Source organism: Branchiostoma belcheri, unplaced genomic scaffold (assembly GCF_001625305.1).
Source record: "Branchiostoma belcheri isolate BF01 breed outbred unplaced genomic scaffold, Haploidv18h27 scaffold1, whole genome shotgun sequence".
Taxonomy (NCBI): domain Eukaryota; kingdom Metazoa; phylum Chordata; class Leptocardii; order Amphioxiformes; family Branchiostomatidae; genus Branchiostoma; species Branchiostoma belcheri.
This window is the reverse complement of record NW_017802379.1, coordinates 7,752,385-7,768,954: the sequence shown is the minus strand read 5'-3', so window position 1 is coordinate 7,768,954 and position 16,570 is coordinate 7,752,385. Positions and strand designations below refer to the sequence as shown.

The 16,570-nt window shown below is 40.6% G+C and overlaps 2 protein-coding genes across 2 annotated transcripts; both read right to left on the bottom strand.

The window, feature by feature from the left end:
- Positions 1 to 154: 154 nt before the first annotated feature.
- LOC109469609 lies at positions 155 to 8,583 on the bottom strand. The gene is made up of 11 exons (XM_019768180.1): positions 8,492 to 8,583; positions 6,782 to 6,972; positions 6,156 to 6,234; positions 5,410 to 5,647; positions 4,567 to 4,750; positions 3,611 to 3,770; positions 2,584 to 3,143; positions 2,116 to 2,184; positions 1,402 to 1,572; positions 735 to 964; positions 155 to 293 (listed from the first exon to the last, which is right to left on the bottom strand). The coding sequence occupies exons 2-11, from the start codon at positions 6,896 to 6,898 to the stop codon at positions 155 to 157; spliced, it is 1,947 nt and encodes a 648-aa protein (XP_019623739.1). The 5' UTR covers positions 6,899 to 6,972; positions 8,492 to 8,583.
- Positions 8,584 to 9,623: 1,040 nt separating this feature from the next.
- Positions 9,624 to 15,842, bottom strand: LOC109468352 (fas-binding factor 1 homolog). The gene is made up of 8 exons (XM_019766603.1): positions 15,720 to 15,842; positions 14,089 to 14,661; positions 13,426 to 13,548; positions 12,701 to 12,859; positions 12,230 to 12,345; positions 11,675 to 11,780; positions 10,630 to 10,785; positions 9,624 to 10,201 (listed from the first exon to the last, which is right to left on the bottom strand). The coding sequence occupies exons 2-8, from the start codon at positions 14,404 to 14,406 to the stop codon at positions 10,139 to 10,141; spliced, it is 1,041 nt and encodes a 346-aa protein (XP_019622162.1). The 5' UTR covers positions 14,407 to 14,661; positions 15,720 to 15,842; the 3' UTR covers positions 9,624 to 10,138.
- Positions 15,843 to 16,570: the final 728 nt, after the last annotated feature.

The following is a 16,570-nucleotide window of genomic DNA, read 5'->3' as shown; positions in this document are numbered from 1 at the left end:
TACCTGCACTAACCAGTAACCTGCATATGCAGGTGGTATTTCAAACCCTGGCTATCTATTTTGTAAAACTCTAAAGACTGGAAAGCCACCAAAATTCAACGATGTCAATTTACTAAAACAAACTACCATTACTTTCCTTACTATCTAACATGTCTTACCTGTCTAACCATGCCATGAAGTCCTGTTCCAGTACAGATACCAGGAACTTGAGTAGTAGTGCACAGTTAGACTGGTACAGGGGACTTTCACTGGTTTCTTCTGATGTCTGGTTGTCTGTCATACCTAGAGCACCTCTGCAAAAACAGAAAGACTCTGAATTACTATGGTGCAAAAATACAGAAAGACTATGAATTACTAGCACATTGGCAGAACGTACTGCGCCTGCGCAGAACCCTGGATTTTCGCGGTTTTCGTTGGATGTTTGCCAGAATTTTGCCTGTTGCAGGGGATATCTTTTCCAACATAACATTTGGAAACTACAGAGTGTTAGCCTTATATGTGCTAATACGACCTTATATGAGATGTTCTGCCGAAGTGCTATGTACATTACGGGTTTCGCACAGGTGCAGTACGTTCTGCCGACATTCTTGAATTACTATGGTACAAAAATAAAAATGTAATGGGCTTTAGGAATAATTATCAAACATCACAACAAAAGATTCAAAAAGTTCAACAGATAGGGCTAAAACAGAAAAATTTCTGATTTTATTCAGAAGTAAAACTAGTTTGACTACCTTATAACCATCTTGACAAAGTCCCATTCCACTCCTTCCTTCTGTACCTCCGGCTGCTGTTGTTTTCTTCCCTTTCTCCCCTTCACTCGCTCCACCTGCTCCAGTACAGGTGTTCTGAGTGCCTTGAGGTACAGGTAGCTGTTGGCAGGTGTGCGGGAGGGCGGGTGTAAGGTTTGGATCTGTTTCAGCATCTGGTAGGCCTGGGCCGCTCCCTGACTATCCTCAGCTTGCTGTGGGAAGAAGACACTGTTGCATGTACGAGGATTTTTTGGTGACATCTCAGGGAGGAGGCTAATGGTACAGTATTGTGTGCAATTTGCAAGAATTCTAGGAATTGTACAGGTATTTTGTCCACAGGCATGGAATGTCCACAGGAATGTCTCCCAGCTCTGTTTGCACATCTATGCCCACATTCCTGGAAACCCTTGGGAAAATCCGTCTGCCCCGAATGGCCATACCTTCTGTGACCCCAGGACTCATTCACTATACACTCGGGGAGTAGTGCACTGTATTTGTCTAGACGTAACAGGCTTCCTCAAAATCATGAAATCATGACAGTGCCATGCAAACAATAACCCTAACAGCAACCACCGTCACCATGACCATGACAATGCATGTTTTTATTTTATATTATTTTTATTTCAAACAAACAAACAAGTGTACTCACCAGAAGAGCCTCAGCCATGACCCTGTGTGTGATGTGAGTGGGTGGATAGCGGACTGTGGACAGGGTGGACTGGAGCAGGCTGAGGGCTGCTGGGTAGGCACTGTCGTCTAGAGCCACCTCTACTAACGCACACACGGACGGACCAAGGGGGCGGGGGACACGCTGGGACACCTGAGACACAAAATATACTGTAAGGGCTGGAAATACTGTAATCCCTGATTTTTTCACTGTACTGTTATGTTCACTGTTTTCACTGTCACTTCTGTTCCGTGAACTTATCATTACAGTTAACAAATAATTCCTGGACTGGACATTCTTTTTCCTGCACCTGTCACCACCGTGACTATATAGTTCCGTCAACATGTCCATTTTTCTCAGACCATGAACATGATGTGAATTACAATATTGTGTGCATTGAAGCTGTGCATCCAATTTTTTTCTTTTTTTTCTTCTCTCAAATATTTTCATAGGCTTACGTATGTAAAGATATCGAATGTGTGTACATTTCATAGCATATGTAGCATATTTTGACATCTAAGTGTCAGATAAGTAATAAATTCTTTGTTGTTTAACTTACATTTTCTCCATAGACATAAGCATTAAGAGACTTGCCTAAGCTGACCATTTCTCTAACCCAAACTGCAACCAATTGGTCGCGTTATTCACCCAAAGGAAACTGACATTGCGACTAAGACTCATGTGAATCATGTTTACCTTTGTTGGCTTGCTTTTGCTGCTGTTGACAGGAAAACAAGGCTGAAAACAGGCTCCAGGTACATCCAGCTGAGGACAGGAAAGGTAAGAATGAGTATGTACAAAATATATTATGGATATACTTTACAGGTACATGTGCTTAAAGGCATCCATTGCAATTTCAGGGCGGCAAAACTGGAAATATTCTGGATGAGTACATCTGTCTGACATTTACTGCCATTTCTTAGCACATTTTCATCACCGTTTCATTCGTTTGAAAAAGCCCCAAAACAAGCTACATGAGGACTTTCTTTATTGTTTTTGGTACCGCCCATAAATAGCTAGAATCAGCCTATGATACAAAACAAGCAACAGTTTTCCGTTGCACATGGAACCTTAAATTTATTGTGCATGGCAAAAATAAACATCATAATGACATCTTGTTCTACATTAATACTGAGGATGAAGAAAAAAATCATCAAAACTGACCTTCCTTCTCTTAGAAGCCAGGAGTTGCAACATGTCCCTGTCCTTCCCACTATCAGCCAGTAGGGGGCGTTTCTTCAAGCCCTCCAACTGTGGCAGGCAGGGAGCAGGCATTTTCCCTCGGGTGGGGAGGGCTGCCTTCCCCAGGGTGGGGAAAGAACCCTTCGTCATCTTCACTGGGGAGGGGATAGACTCTCTCTGCACTTTCTCAGGGGTAGGGAAAGACCCTGTCCTCATTTTCTTAGGGGTGGGGATAGATGCTTTGACTTTTTCTGGCATGGGAAGGAGAGATCCTTCTTTCCTTTTCTCCGGGTTAGAGAAAGACCTTCTCTTCTTGTCTGGCGTAGAAAAGGAACCTTTCTTGTCTTTCTTTGGTGTAGAAAAGGACCTGTGTTTCTCAGGAGTAGGGAAAGACCATTTCTTCACCTTCTCTGGAGTGTTAGAAGACCTTGTCTTTACTTTGTTTGGGGTTGGGAGTTTGACTGTTCCCATGATGTCAACTTTTCCCATTATCTCAACTACGGGAGGGCTCTTCTTGGGAGTAGAGGGTTTGGTTGCTGAACCTGGAAATGGAAGAAAAATATTTATTATCATTATTATGATTACATGTATTAGTAATTGGTTTATAGTTAAAACACTGGGTAAATCAGCCTTGCAGCAAAAGCTGAATTGTACTGAGTTTTTTTCTCAGGCCGCAAAATTTTGCTATTGTGAACATAAAGTAAATTACAGTACTGAGAGATATTAAACTTAACATATATGTACTTACCAAAAATAGCATTGTTCAAACATATTATGACATCCAAGAACTACGATGTAAATGAAAAACATTGTACATGTTTCAAAAAGGGAGAAGAGATCCTGTAGATATAGATGTATACGTAGCACAGCAATGTTGGTCCTTGTACCTCAGTTATCTAACTTAGTGCATTTGGCCCATGTTGGACATGAATATGCAATAAAGTTCATTGTCATTATCATTGTATTCTATAATATTACATCATGAAGATATCTTCAACTCCATCCATACCTGTATCCCTGGTAGTCGCCTTTCCTTTACTTGTCACACTGGGTGCCTGATTCCTGGTGGCTACACCGGGGGATTGAGTGCTCTCATCAGAAGCTGAAACACGTTGTGACGAGGGGGCGTACACTCCAACGTCAAACTTAGCTGGCTCCGCAGGAGGGTTCTAGACAGAAACAAAACAAACTTTTATTTCTCTTTTGTTGACAGCATGCCATCCAATGCAATTTCATGGCAGAAGGCTGGAAATATTCTGAATAAGGCACTTTGTATCATATTGATATTAGTGATGCATACCGGTTCACTGGACTTGGATCCGAACTTGTAAGAATGTTTAGGTTCAAGTCCAAAAAAACCTAAAAGTCAAGAACCGAGTCCGGGCTTATTAGCATAAAAGACCATTTTACATACCCCTTTTCTTTCCAAACCATCTAAAACCTTCCGTAGATTGCAAAATCTTTGCTGCAAAATGAAGAAAACATTGCCTTCGGGCATCGTCAAGTACCTGCCTCCATGTTATGTGGCCAAAGTTTCACCCAGACAACATTGCGAGGTTGCCAACATGCAATTTTGTATATGCCATGGGTTTACAAGTCCGGAACTGAACCTAAACCTCTGGACTTGAATCTGGACCTGAACCCCACATTAGCACATATAGTAGTAAATGCATTGATTTCATATGTTGGGCATTTATAACAGTGCAGAAACAAGCCCCAAGATGTGAGTCCTTCATTTTCTGGGTAGTTCCCCAAAAAATCAGCCTGTCACAATTGTCACAATATTCACTCCATGAAAATTTATATATATATATACATTGGGACAGTGTAAGTGACTAGAATATTGAGTTTGAAAAATCTGGTTTTCACGCCCTAAAAACTGCATTGGGCATCACTCCATGAATAGAACAAAAATTTTCAATATTTCTACTTTTGACTTTTGTAAGAAAACCCTTTCTCTCTCACCCGTAGAAGAAACTCAGCGATGTAGTCAGGAGACAGACACAGGACACCTCGACGTCTCAGCAGGCGGAAGGAAGAGTCATACTTCTTCTCCAGGAAGACGTGTGTGAGTTGTGGGGCGTAGACAGCCTGGCTGTGGGCTACTGTTTTAGCCTTCAGTACGGTCGCACCTCCTGCTAACAACAGTCTGGGAGGGACAGTAAAACACAATTATAAATCAAATCTTATGAAAGTTTTAATTCTTGTCTAGGCTGTACATAACCTACTACTAGTATTAGATTACTGTAACTCGTAGGTAAGTCACGTTATGTTCATGGCAGTAAAAGTTTGTGGTCCGAGAAAAATGGACATCTTTGCGGAACTATATGTTTGGTGTGGCGGCAGTTGCAGCAAAAAGAAAGTCAGTAAATTATTTGTTCACGGTAATGATAAATTTGTGGTACAGAAGTGACCACGAAAACCTCAAATATAAAAGTACAAAAATCTGCACGTGAAAATATGAAAAGAAATGCCATCATTGGCCAGCAAAATTTGTCCCTCAAAATTCTAGAACTAGCATTTCAAAGGGTCAATATTTCAAAATTTTCCTCACAGAGCATGCCACCAGACTCCCCCAGAATTGTTTCATGCTGGCATTCGACTCGAAGTCCAACAAAATCCAGACAAAAAAATTTCAGGCTAGAACACTGATACAGAGATAGTAATGTCTTTGTACAGTACTAATTTCAACCCAATGAAAATATTACACAAAAACTTCTAAGCAGTCAGACACAGCCCATTTTTGGTTGAAGCAATACTGACAACAACAAAATAAGAAAACAATAACATAAGTGTCAATTGGTGTACCTTTTGTACGCTGCTCTACGTTTCTGGTCGTCCACAACTACGATGGAACGCCATCCGGCGAACGCCCCGACTTTCTCCTTAGCGACTCTCTGTCTCCAGCGCCGAGGTGCCTGTTGTAGGGTCACAGAGTAGGTCTTTTGGAGCATGGACTTGTGCCCGTACTCGTAAGAACTCTCGTCTAACCACCGCCCTGCCGCGGTGCTGTCGTCAACAAACTTCCTCGTCACGATCCACTTTCCTGGAGAAGTTATCACTGGTCAATAATTTCTCATAACCAACATTTGTCAACACATATATGGAACTGTTGGACAACAAGTGCAATTTCTGAGTGGCAAAACAAAAATATTCTGAATGAGGAAATCTGTCTGATATTGACATTTACTGCCATTTCTTAGTACATTGTCGTCATTTCATACTTGTTGAAGTGTTTAAAATAGCCACAAAAGAAGCTACATGAGACATCCCTATATTTTTTGGGTACCGCCTATAAATACTATAGAACCAACCTATGATACAAAATAAGCAACTGTTTTTTGTCAGCACTCAGCATTATATTTTTACATCACAGATAAGAAAGACCTGAAAATTGATTTTGAAAATTCAGTTTTGGCTTTTGCAGTCCTGAAATTGCATCTCGGATGCATGGACATCAGGAAAATATATGTTCAAATGTCTGAAAACTGAAATGATAACTTTTTTTGCAATTTGTGAAATAAAGGCACAAACAAACATAAAAACTTCCTCACCTGCAGCACAAGCAGCCAGGTACTTCTCACTCCTGCAGGGTTTACTGGAGATGATGTGGGTACAACTGGGCTTGTAGGGCTGGGGAATAACACAGCACTCTGAGGGTTAACACACTTATGTGTTGGAGAACAAAACAGCACTCTAAAGGTTAACACCTAGGTGAGAAGTACTAGTAGTAAGACAATAGACAAAAGATCCTGCCACATGTGCTACTGTCATGGTAATTATGATACAGACATGATAGTGACTCCTCCGAGAATTATCATGTCAATAGGTGTGTTCCAGACAGGTACAATTTGCATTCAACTTGACATTTACATTTCAATTGTTGCTGCATCTGTATCCAGACAATACAGTACTTTGTACCCTGTGTTGGATGAAAGACCTGTGAACTGAAAAGACTTGACACATACATGGACATGTATGACAAATAATACATGTACTATGATGTAGTACAATGTGTGAATGAATAAATTACCAACTTAGACAATGGACTAGGAGATTTGTTGCAGAAGCTTGACATAAATTCCATTACAAGTTTCTAACACTATCTGTACGGAGAAAGACAAAACCACTGTAGATATAGTGAAGTTTTAAAATTCATAATTATAATAATATAATTTACCTGTTCCTGAAGACAGATTCCTTTGAGTTTCTGTATCTTAGAAGTCAGATCGTCCTTTTCCTGTCCAGAGAAGCCGGACAGTTGGAAGACGTACCGTTGGCGACAGTTTGCCGCCATGATGAGAAATACTTCCAACAAGTTCCAACTGGGGCAGCAGACTCAATCTGATGTATAAAACAGGATCCTGATTCCTGTGTAAGTGTGAAACTAATGCTATAATGTCTGGCTGATCGCATGCACAAAGTTTACAATGTACTAGTGTTAGCCTCCGTAGCAGCCTTATAGAAATGGGGGTTTGGTGGTCTTCAGCTGTTTTCTGATTAGCCCAGTTCTAAAATCGGGGGTTCAGCTGTTTTCTGATTAGCCCAGTTCTAAAAACGGGGGTAATTCAACCAGGACGGCTATGTTGTCTATATGCTATCAGAAAACAGCACATAAAAGCTCCCAAAGATCATGAAGACCCCCCAAACCCTGTTTTTGGCATGCTATGGAGGCTATACTAGTGTAACGTTTATGACTTGTGTACTACTACTAGCTAGAGCTGAAATATTACACTAGTGTTATATTTGTACCACTAAACTTGTAATAGCACCTCAGAGTGAGGGCTTCGACTACTATTACTATTTTACTGTACTTGAAAAGGCCACACCAATTTAATTTGTTGGTTTGCAGATTTTTCCAGAAAAATATGAAGTGACAGGGTAAAAAAATTGGCATGGCCTAAATGGTGCAAAGTAGACAGAAGCCACATAACTGAATATCTGAGTGTTGTTGTTGTTGTGTTGGGCTTAAGCCTTATAAATCGTATAATCCATTCAAGGCAAATAGATTTCCCCTGTAGGAGTAATACAGTCCACACCTTATTCCTACAGGGGAAAAAACTATTTGTCTTGAATCCACGACCAAGTGTTTTATTCAGCCGACATTTTGCAGTGACGGCTCACAACTAACACAACAACAACACTCAGCCCATATGTGGCTTCTGTCTACTTTCGCGACCATAAATTATTTGGAGTACAGCCGGTAAAATGAACCATTTGGAGCTTCTTGTGTGGTCTCCACAAGACTAACAACGCGGGTTCAAAATAAGTTAAATTTAGCCGGATAGGGAGAATAAAATTAACGTTATTTGCCAGGGGAGTTTAGCCACCGATATCTCGACGAGTTCATTTTTGCCCGCGCTGTAGGGGGAAAATTAACCCTCCCGCGGACTTACTCTCCTGGCGAATTACAGCATTTCCTCTTTTTGACCATTATCCGAACCCCCGTAGGAAGGCCTGGAGGAGACTACTACTTGTGCGGAAATTATAACTTTAGCGCACATCTGGTTTTGATTTGGGAGAAACTCGCGCGCTCTCGGTGAGCTGAGTCAGCCTACTTCGAGCGCAAGCCCGGGCATGCGAGGCAGACACAACCGAATTTCGTTTTCTCAGTCTGTAACAACGCTGACTCAAACGACGGCGAAGCGTACAGGAAGGCTTGTACTAAGTTGCAGAAGTTTTGAGCGGACAAGAAAGCGAGTATTTATCACATAGACGGCAGAAACCGAGTCGAGGTAAGATCTCTCGCCCCCCTCCCTCCTAGAGTTAACATCACATTTTTCCACACTGTTGACTCCCTAAAGTTGCACTTTTTGGTTTCTTACAATCCCCATTATTTCCTTAACATAGTGGTTTAGATTTTAGGCTAACTATGTTAAGATTGACTTACCTTTCTTCCCGCTTTCAAGACCGGCAAAATTCATAGACTCTTTCTGGCCGCCATGTTTGTCAAACAAATTTTTGCGCGCTAAAATGGACGAGACCATAATGAAAGAGGGAGGTATGTTAAATTCTAACTTCAGTTATTCAGGCATCTTTGACAACTAATTATAAATTCACATGATATTGATTACAATAATATGTGCAAATTTGTAGTCGAAAGAATGTGTAGATAGCTCATACATGTGCGAAACTTTATTATATATGGTGTGAAATCACACCCCTTACTAGATGATAGTTGGAACCATCCAACAGGCATTGAGTATCGTTCCCAGGATGATTGTTATGCCGTACAGCAGCGCCGTCTAGCGAAATTATTACCTTCGCCAAGAAGGTTATGTTTGTGTGATCATCATCATGGACATGTACATGTCCTTGCATACATGTTTCAATCATCCGATACATGTATCAATAGTAAAAACATTGACAGAAAAAGCAGACTTTCAGACAGTAAATGGATTCAAAAATACATGTTTTATTTTCATTTCCTCAGCGATTATATTGATATTGCATATTGTACAAAGCTCAGCATGTGTAAATTTCACTAATTTTTTTTTTACTTTTCATTTTCTTGAAAATTAACACACAACACTGCAATACAATATTTGCTCCAACGGCATTTTGTATGACTTGATTGTCTAAATGCATGAATGTCTACAAACATACTGCGACAGGTGAACCTGTGACAATACAATACCGTATCTCTATCCATGGAGGTAGAATTCTACCTCCATGCTCTATCTCACAATAGTCTACATGGTACATGTACATCAGTTCAAATGCATGATCAATATATTCTCAATTTGAATTGTGCACACACATATTTGGGGTACAAGAGCTCTTCTAATGTTATATCAAAGAAGAACTTTGATAGCTTTTTCAAAGTCTGTGAAAATATTGAGATTTGTTAATTATTACTAGTACTATGATTATCTTCCCTCTTTCACACTTCTGTTTCCAGTCTTTACTAGATAACTTAATTCTCTAAGCTGCCCTGATGAGAGTTTATGGTCTTATCAACTTTAAATGTCTCCTTTAATACTGGTTTGACATGATCGAAAACTTCCCAACTGCATTAGATATTGTATATACATGCACATGTACATATCATTCAGTACTGTTCACTTTGGCATTGTAGCTAAACTCAGCTGTTGCTCAATTACCAAGTATGTTTCCACAATGATCCTTGTAGCATCTATGAATACAAATACTGCTAGAAGATGTTTAATATATGACATTTTGTTAAAAAGGATGTATGTATCAATATTTATCCTTGCATTTGAGTTTTCAGGGGTTTACTAAATGATAATCATAAAAAAAGTAATGTTGGGACGGAGGACTAGAAAAACAAATATCAGTAAAAGAACAACCCAGAATCTCTGAGATCAATCAATGTACGGCAAAAGCTTTGATTCTTCTGGCTTAAAAACTCTCCAGGAAGACTAAATACATTGGAAAGCCCTTGGTAAAAAAGTTTCTTTTACTGTGCTGTCCCTTTAAGTGTAAATTTTAACTGCATAACTGCATGGGTACTATAGGAAACACTAAATGCACTGTGGCAGCTAGCCTTACAATGTAGGTACAATGTACAAGTTGTCTAACACTTCCTGACTCTCTCACTCAGCTCCGAGTACACCTGCCACTCCTGTAGCAGCTTGTCCTGTAGAAAACACAAAACTTTTTGTGAAGCAAGGCTCTAGTCTTTCTGTCAACTGCAGGAACTTATTGGTGTGTGACAGGTGTGTTAAACATCATTAGATTCTTTATTAATCAAGGCAAGCACTAAAACAAGATGAAAATGATGAAAAACCTCATCAGTTCAGCTGCTCATAAACAGCTACTAGTATATGAGTTATCAAGAGCGCGAGGTTAAAAGTAAACAAACTTGTGCATAAGACATCAATATTCCACTTATATGCAATGTATTAATGCACATAAATCAATCCATCAAATTTGATGGACAAAATAAAATATATCTCAGGTAAAAATATAAAAACATCCAAAGGACCACTGACAAGCACTCTGAACCCCATGATTTGCCTCTCAAAATGTTCAATTTTCTGTCTCTACTCAATCTTCATTACCCACCTGTTGCATGAGTTGTTTCTCAAACTTGATACAGAGCTGCTTGAGTTCCAGCAGGCCTTTCTCCTTCTCCTCTATAGTCTTGTCCTTTAACCTGAGCTGCAGCTGGATCTTCTGGATCTGTTCACTCAGTACTGCACAGTTCTTACAGTCATGACCCTGGGGGAGAGGGGGAGGGTTAGTCTGGATCTGTTCACTCAGTACTGCACAGTTCTTACAGTCATGACCCTGGGGGAGAGGGGGAGGGTTAGTCTGGATCTGTTCACTCAGTACTGCACAGTTCTTACAGTCATGACCCTGGGGGAGAGGGAGGGTCAGTCTGGATCTGTTCACTCAGTACTGCACAGTTCTTACAGTCATGACCCTGGGGGAGAGGGAGGGTCAGTCTGGATCTGTTCACTCAGTACTGCACAGTTCTTACAGTCATGACCCTGGGGGAGAGGGGGAGGGTTAGTCTGGATCTGTTCACTCAGTACTGCACAGTTCTTACAGTCATGACCCTGGGGGAAGGGGGAGGGTTAGGGTAAAGGCATCCATTACATTTTCACAGCGATACAACTGGAATGTTCAAAGTCAATTTTCTGGTCATTCTTTTAATGTGATACTAAAGTCTGTTAAGCTTGTAGCCAGGCCTATGAAAAAAGAAAAAATGTTGTGTTTCCTGTTTCGGTCCTGAAAAAATTAGGGTCGGTAGGTAGGGATTATCTTTTTTTTTTCTTTTTTATGAGACTTTGACAATCTCTAGTGATCCAACTTATACAGTACAGTTTAACAAAGTAAAACTTGCATGAGCACACTTCTGTTTTCAATGTCAATGTTGCAAAACCGATTTCATCACTCCGGTGTCAGATTGATCAGTGAGTTAGAAAAGGTTGATCAGCTCGAAAAATTTATGTCCCTTGCAGGGATCCACCCAAAAGAAGGCTGGGGTCGGCAGTTTTTTCTAGGGTCGGTCGGGGAAACTGGAAACACAGTATTTATTTTCCTAGGCCCCACCTCCTACAATAGAATCATTTGTAAATTGAATAAGGAAGTCGTTCTCTCCTACCTTATTTTTGGCGATCATTCCCTTGAGTTTACTCTTCAGCATCTCTGTCTCTTCTGACATCTTCTTCAGCTCCTTAGTCAGCTCTTCTAGCTGACGTTGTCTCTCACTGCAAGTCAAGAAGGTAAATATTTCATTTCATTCCTCTCAGGTTTTGATACATACTGCCTTGTTAATATGTTGGGAACACCATGATGGAATTTTCATGAAGGAATGCTACACAATCTTACTTTACTGTTGTTTCCTAAGACTTCGGAAAGATTCAATGCAGGAAATCTTTCTAATGAGCTTTTACGTTTTAGCCTTCCTGGTATGTTAGTATCAGGACATATGTCAATGAAGGTTAGACATCCAGGTAATGAGGTACACAAGGAAATTGTTACTCGAGCAACTAGATAGATTTTGAGATTTAATGTCAGACAGTTTCAAGTAGCATCTGCTACATTCCATCAGTGACAAAAAAAGTAGATGATGCTACTTGAAACAGCTACATGTAACATAAAATCTATCCAGTTGCTTGAATGACAATTTCCTTGTGAATGTCAGAAGGAGTTTTACCTGGAGTTATCCTGCAGGGCGCTGGCCATGTGTTCCTTCAGCCTCCTTAGTGCCTCGTCTCGAGAAGCCAGCTCCTTCTTATGGGTCTCCTGCATCTCTGTCATCTTCTGTTGAAGCTACAACAGAGACCAGTCCATCATCATCATTATCATCATCATCATTATCTTCTGTTGAAGCTATCATAACACAAACCAGTTTATCATTATCATTGCATTATTAACTAAGTGTAAAAACAAGCCTAAATCATTGCGCTGAATACAAAATAAATGCCAGTAAAACAGTGTTGCATTCCCTATTTTCCTGTACCAAGAAATATAAAAAAGAACATACATTGTACTACAACTTACAAGCCATTTATTTTTCCAGTTTTTCCTACATTTATTATGTTGTTTCTTTATTTATCAACCTGTTTCACAAGCCCAACCACCTGTTAAGTAGCATGGTTAATTGTTTGTTTGTTTGTGTATTTACCTGTTCCTCTATCCTGGCCATCTCTGTCTCATGTAGAGTCTTTATCTCCTGTATCTCTGCCTCCTTCTGTGCCAGTTCCTCTCGAACCTTGTCCAGCTCCTGTCTGGTGGCAGTGTGGGCCTGTCTCTCCAACTCTAACTCATTCTGATACTCTTCTGCCTATAGTGCATGTAGGGATAGAAATGTTAAACATTAAAGGCATTCAATGCAATTTCAGGATGGCAAAACTGGATTTTCAAGGTCAATTTTCTGGTCATCCTTTTAATGCAGTAAGCTGGATCAATTCTATCCTATAGCATTCTGATATATGTGAGGCAAAAATTAATGTGATGTCACTATCACTAGTATCAGAAAACGGTTAATTGTTTCATATCGTAGGCTTATTTAGCTATGGATGGTGCCAAAAAACACCAAGGACATTGCACAGAGAGTATATAATGTCCTTGTTCTAACTTAGCTTGTTTTGGGGCTATGTTAAAACTTAAAGTAAGTCTAAAATTAGGACTAAATGTGCTGAGAAATGACAGTAAATGTCAACATCAAACAGATTTCCTCATCTAGAATATTTTTTTGTTTTGCTATATATCTTGAAATTTCATTGGATGCCATTATTCAGTAATAAGCAAAGACTGGAGCAGACAATCAAGGCTTCTGTGGCATGTTGGCTAAATGATCTGTCCTGGTCATACTGTACCTACAGTAAAGAAAGACACTAGCAACTTTACCTTAGATATTAGTTGCTGCTGTAGATTATCGATGTCCTGTTGTCTCTGCTTGATTTCTGTCCTCAGTTGTTCTATCAACTTTTCCAACTTGCTGATCTTCTGCTTGTATTTTTCTTCTTTCTCCTGTGAATTTGAGACAAAATTTTCATAACATTTCTAAGGAAATAAAATAACATTTCTAAGGAAATAAAAAGCTGTTCAATGTGTAACAATTTTACTTGTCCAGACACAATGTACAACAAACACTTTCCCTGTGAGTGATGGCAAAAATGTACCACACAGGTATATCGCTCTCAGAGATTTGTGGACGAATTTAATAAAGTAAAAGGGGGAGCAGTGTAACACTGGGTTTCAAGTGCCACCAACTGACCAGTCCAATAGGTCCGGATCTTTTGGCTTTGCGGTTAGTGCGTTGGGTTTGTAAGCTGGCCGCCTGGGTTCGAATCCAAGGACCCTCTTTTGTGTTTTCTTGTCACTTCTGTACCGCAAACTTATCATTACCACTAACAAATAATTTGCTGACTTTCTTTTTTCTGCACCTGCTGACACTGCGAACATTTAGTTCTGTAAAACAGCTCTACGTATTTTTCTCTGCAAACTTTTGCTACCGTGAACATAAAGTAAATTTCAGTTAGTTTTCCACACAATGAACAGTACACCTACCAGAAGTTCCTTCTCCCTAGTGTTGTCTTTTTCCCTCTCTACATAAACGATCCTCTCCTCTATCCGTACTTCCTGCTTGGCTGTTGGAGGCCTGGACGGCTGCGGTGAGGAGTCCGCGGGAAGGCCCATCCCGATCCCGTAAATCCCGTTTGGCATGGACCGCGGCGAATACGGCGGTGTCCGCGTACTGTTCAGTTTGTACTGCGCGACTGGAGGGAACATGGGAGGCTGGGAGTGCCGCGTGGACCCCAGGGGTCGCGACCCTGCCGTGCGGCCTGACGGAGTTCTGGTAGTGGGCATCTTACTAGCGCCCTTCATCGTACATACTTGTGAGAAAATTTGCTGTTGTCGTCGCCGCACAGTATTTGTAAGAGCTCAGTTGCAAATCTAGCTCGCAGTAAGGGAAATCTACTGTTCTTGCATACACATTAACGTAAGCTTGTTGTTATGTTCTTTGGTTTTTTGGCTGCCAGCTCTTTCGTTCCTGCTTTCCTCTCATGAAAGAAGCACATTCACTATCTTGCAGAGCCTCCTCTATGGAGAAATGGTACTTTGAAGTCCTTAAACTCACATCTGCAACACAACAACAAATGGGTTACATCACGCATGCATATTTACGGATTTTTAAAGGAAGTGTAAAGATGTTTACGTCGTATTTAAGATAAACTGAAAGGTGACGGAAAGGCGGAACTTACCTTTCAGCAGCCTTTACGAAGTCGTAAAGTCTACTGAAATATTTTCTCACCTTTAATACTTCTTTACATATTGCAGAAAGTTTGCTTAAATGTCTGTTTTCATGCTGCACCAAGAGTTAAATACCTAGATTTGACTCCCAACTGTACCAACGCACCAAGAGACCTTGTCTAGCGAGATATTAGACATAACACAAGTACAACAACAACAATAACAACATTTTGGGCAACATAAGAGTAGTTTATACGGCATATTTTACATTCTGTCTTGTCTGGATTTAAAGTACACCAGTCCTGTCTTTACCCTTTGGTGAGGTGTGCATGCGTCATTAGATTCTAAAGATTGCGTAGTTTGGCAAAAAGAGCAACAAAAGGATAACGCAGTTGAAAGATTCATGTTGTACGTGACAAAGAAGCCAATGGTTTGTGTACATAAGAATCAACTCTGCTATAAAACACTCATTAACTGCAATCATGTGGTGTAATTAAAGAGAATTAAAACACCTGCTCTCAGGAAAAACAACACATTCTTTAACGACACAGTCATAGGGCTTCTTTGTCACACCACATATCGTCAAGTACAACGAAATGTAGCAACATAAACAGCAACATGGGCATACATAAACGTTTTACAACATGAAGCAATCTGATCGAAAACAAAACAAATTCAATCCTTAGAGTAAACTGTGAATATATCGCTGAATGTTTTGTATAGCTAAACCCCCACCCACCCTAGCCGTGGCGACTATTGATTCGGGCTTACATTGCATTACCCTCAGCTGCAATGTAAGCCCGAATCAATAGTCGCCACGGCTACACCCACCCTAAAAACGAGTAAATTTTGTCTCTTTAACGCTCCAAAACAGGTTTAGATGTACAATATAATAAATACTTAAAAGTCCCGGTAATTAGGACAGTCGTAAGAAAATGAGATCTCACCATGGAAGGTTGCTGAAATGCCTCAAACTTGGCATTTCTCCCCTTCAAGGCTAGAAAAATAAGACCCCCTTTTCTGACACTTGTTGTTGCACAAGATGGCCGCCGTCGCCGGCGGTAGCAACGGCGATTTGATTGGTCGGCCGTAAAAGTAAACAGGAATCTGATTGGACGTAAGTTGTGTAATTAGGCAGACCATTAGATTATGTTACAGGGGTGGGAGTGGAGATTTAGTAACACATGTGTTCAGCGGTTGACTAAGACACGGAAATTAAACAGATTTTAAACTTAGCCACTTTTAATTTGTGTAAACTTTGACGGCACAAAAATAACCTAATACCATCTATGGTGAAGGGAAAATTCAACGTAGCATAACTCCAGGCACTCTTTACACCCACCAGAAAATGGACGCGTCCAACTTAAAAAGGCCTGTGTCATGGTATCGCTCGTGGCCTTCAGACTTTACATAGTAATATTACTTCAATTAAGACTGATCAAAGCGTTGACCCTGAAGGGGGCCGATGTCGTTGCCGGGTGGCCTTGTTCATATCGAAAAATGCACTGGATGCCTAGCGCCTCACCATTTCCAAGATCACGTCCTCGGACCTCCGAGGCTCTGGCCTGGCTCTTTGCCTGGCCTAGTAGTTAGCGACAATACGGAGCCGGTGGTAACTCTGGAGGATGGCACCCAGGCTACCGAAGCTCCACGACTGAAGAACTCAGTGCTGATTCATAAATTCCGCAAAAGCCAGCATGTGCCGGCTTGTCGTATAACGTCGCTATGCACTGTCGCAAATTCACAATACCAGTTTTGTATTCCTGTGGTTTAATACTAACATGTTATAGCATTTTTA

Coding starts and splice junctions, on each gene's coding strand:
- LOC109469609 (XM_019768180.1), bottom strand. CDS start 6,898: ATGGCGGCAAACTGTCGCCAACGGTACGTCTTCCAACTGTCCGGCTTC. Junction 2,185..2,583: donor TGGCTTCTAAGAGAAGGAAG/GTCAGTTTTGAT, acceptor TCCTGTCCTCAG/CTGGATGTACCTGGAGCCTG. Junction 294..734: donor TTTGTCAAGATGGTTATAAG/GTAGTCAAACTA, acceptor CTGTTTTTGCAG/AGGTGCTCTAGGTATGACAG.
- LOC109468352 (XM_019766603.1), bottom strand. CDS start 14,406: ATGAAGGGCGCTAGTAAGATGCCCACTACCAGAACTCCGTCAGGCCGC. Junction 13,549..14,088: donor CTAGGGAGAAGGAACTTCTG/GTAGGTGTACTG, acceptor TCAAATTCACAG/GAGAAAGAAGAAAAATACAA. Junction 12,346..12,700: donor TGGCCAGGATAGAGGAACAG/GTAAATACACAA, acceptor TCTCTGTTGTAG/CTTCAACAGAAGATGACAGA.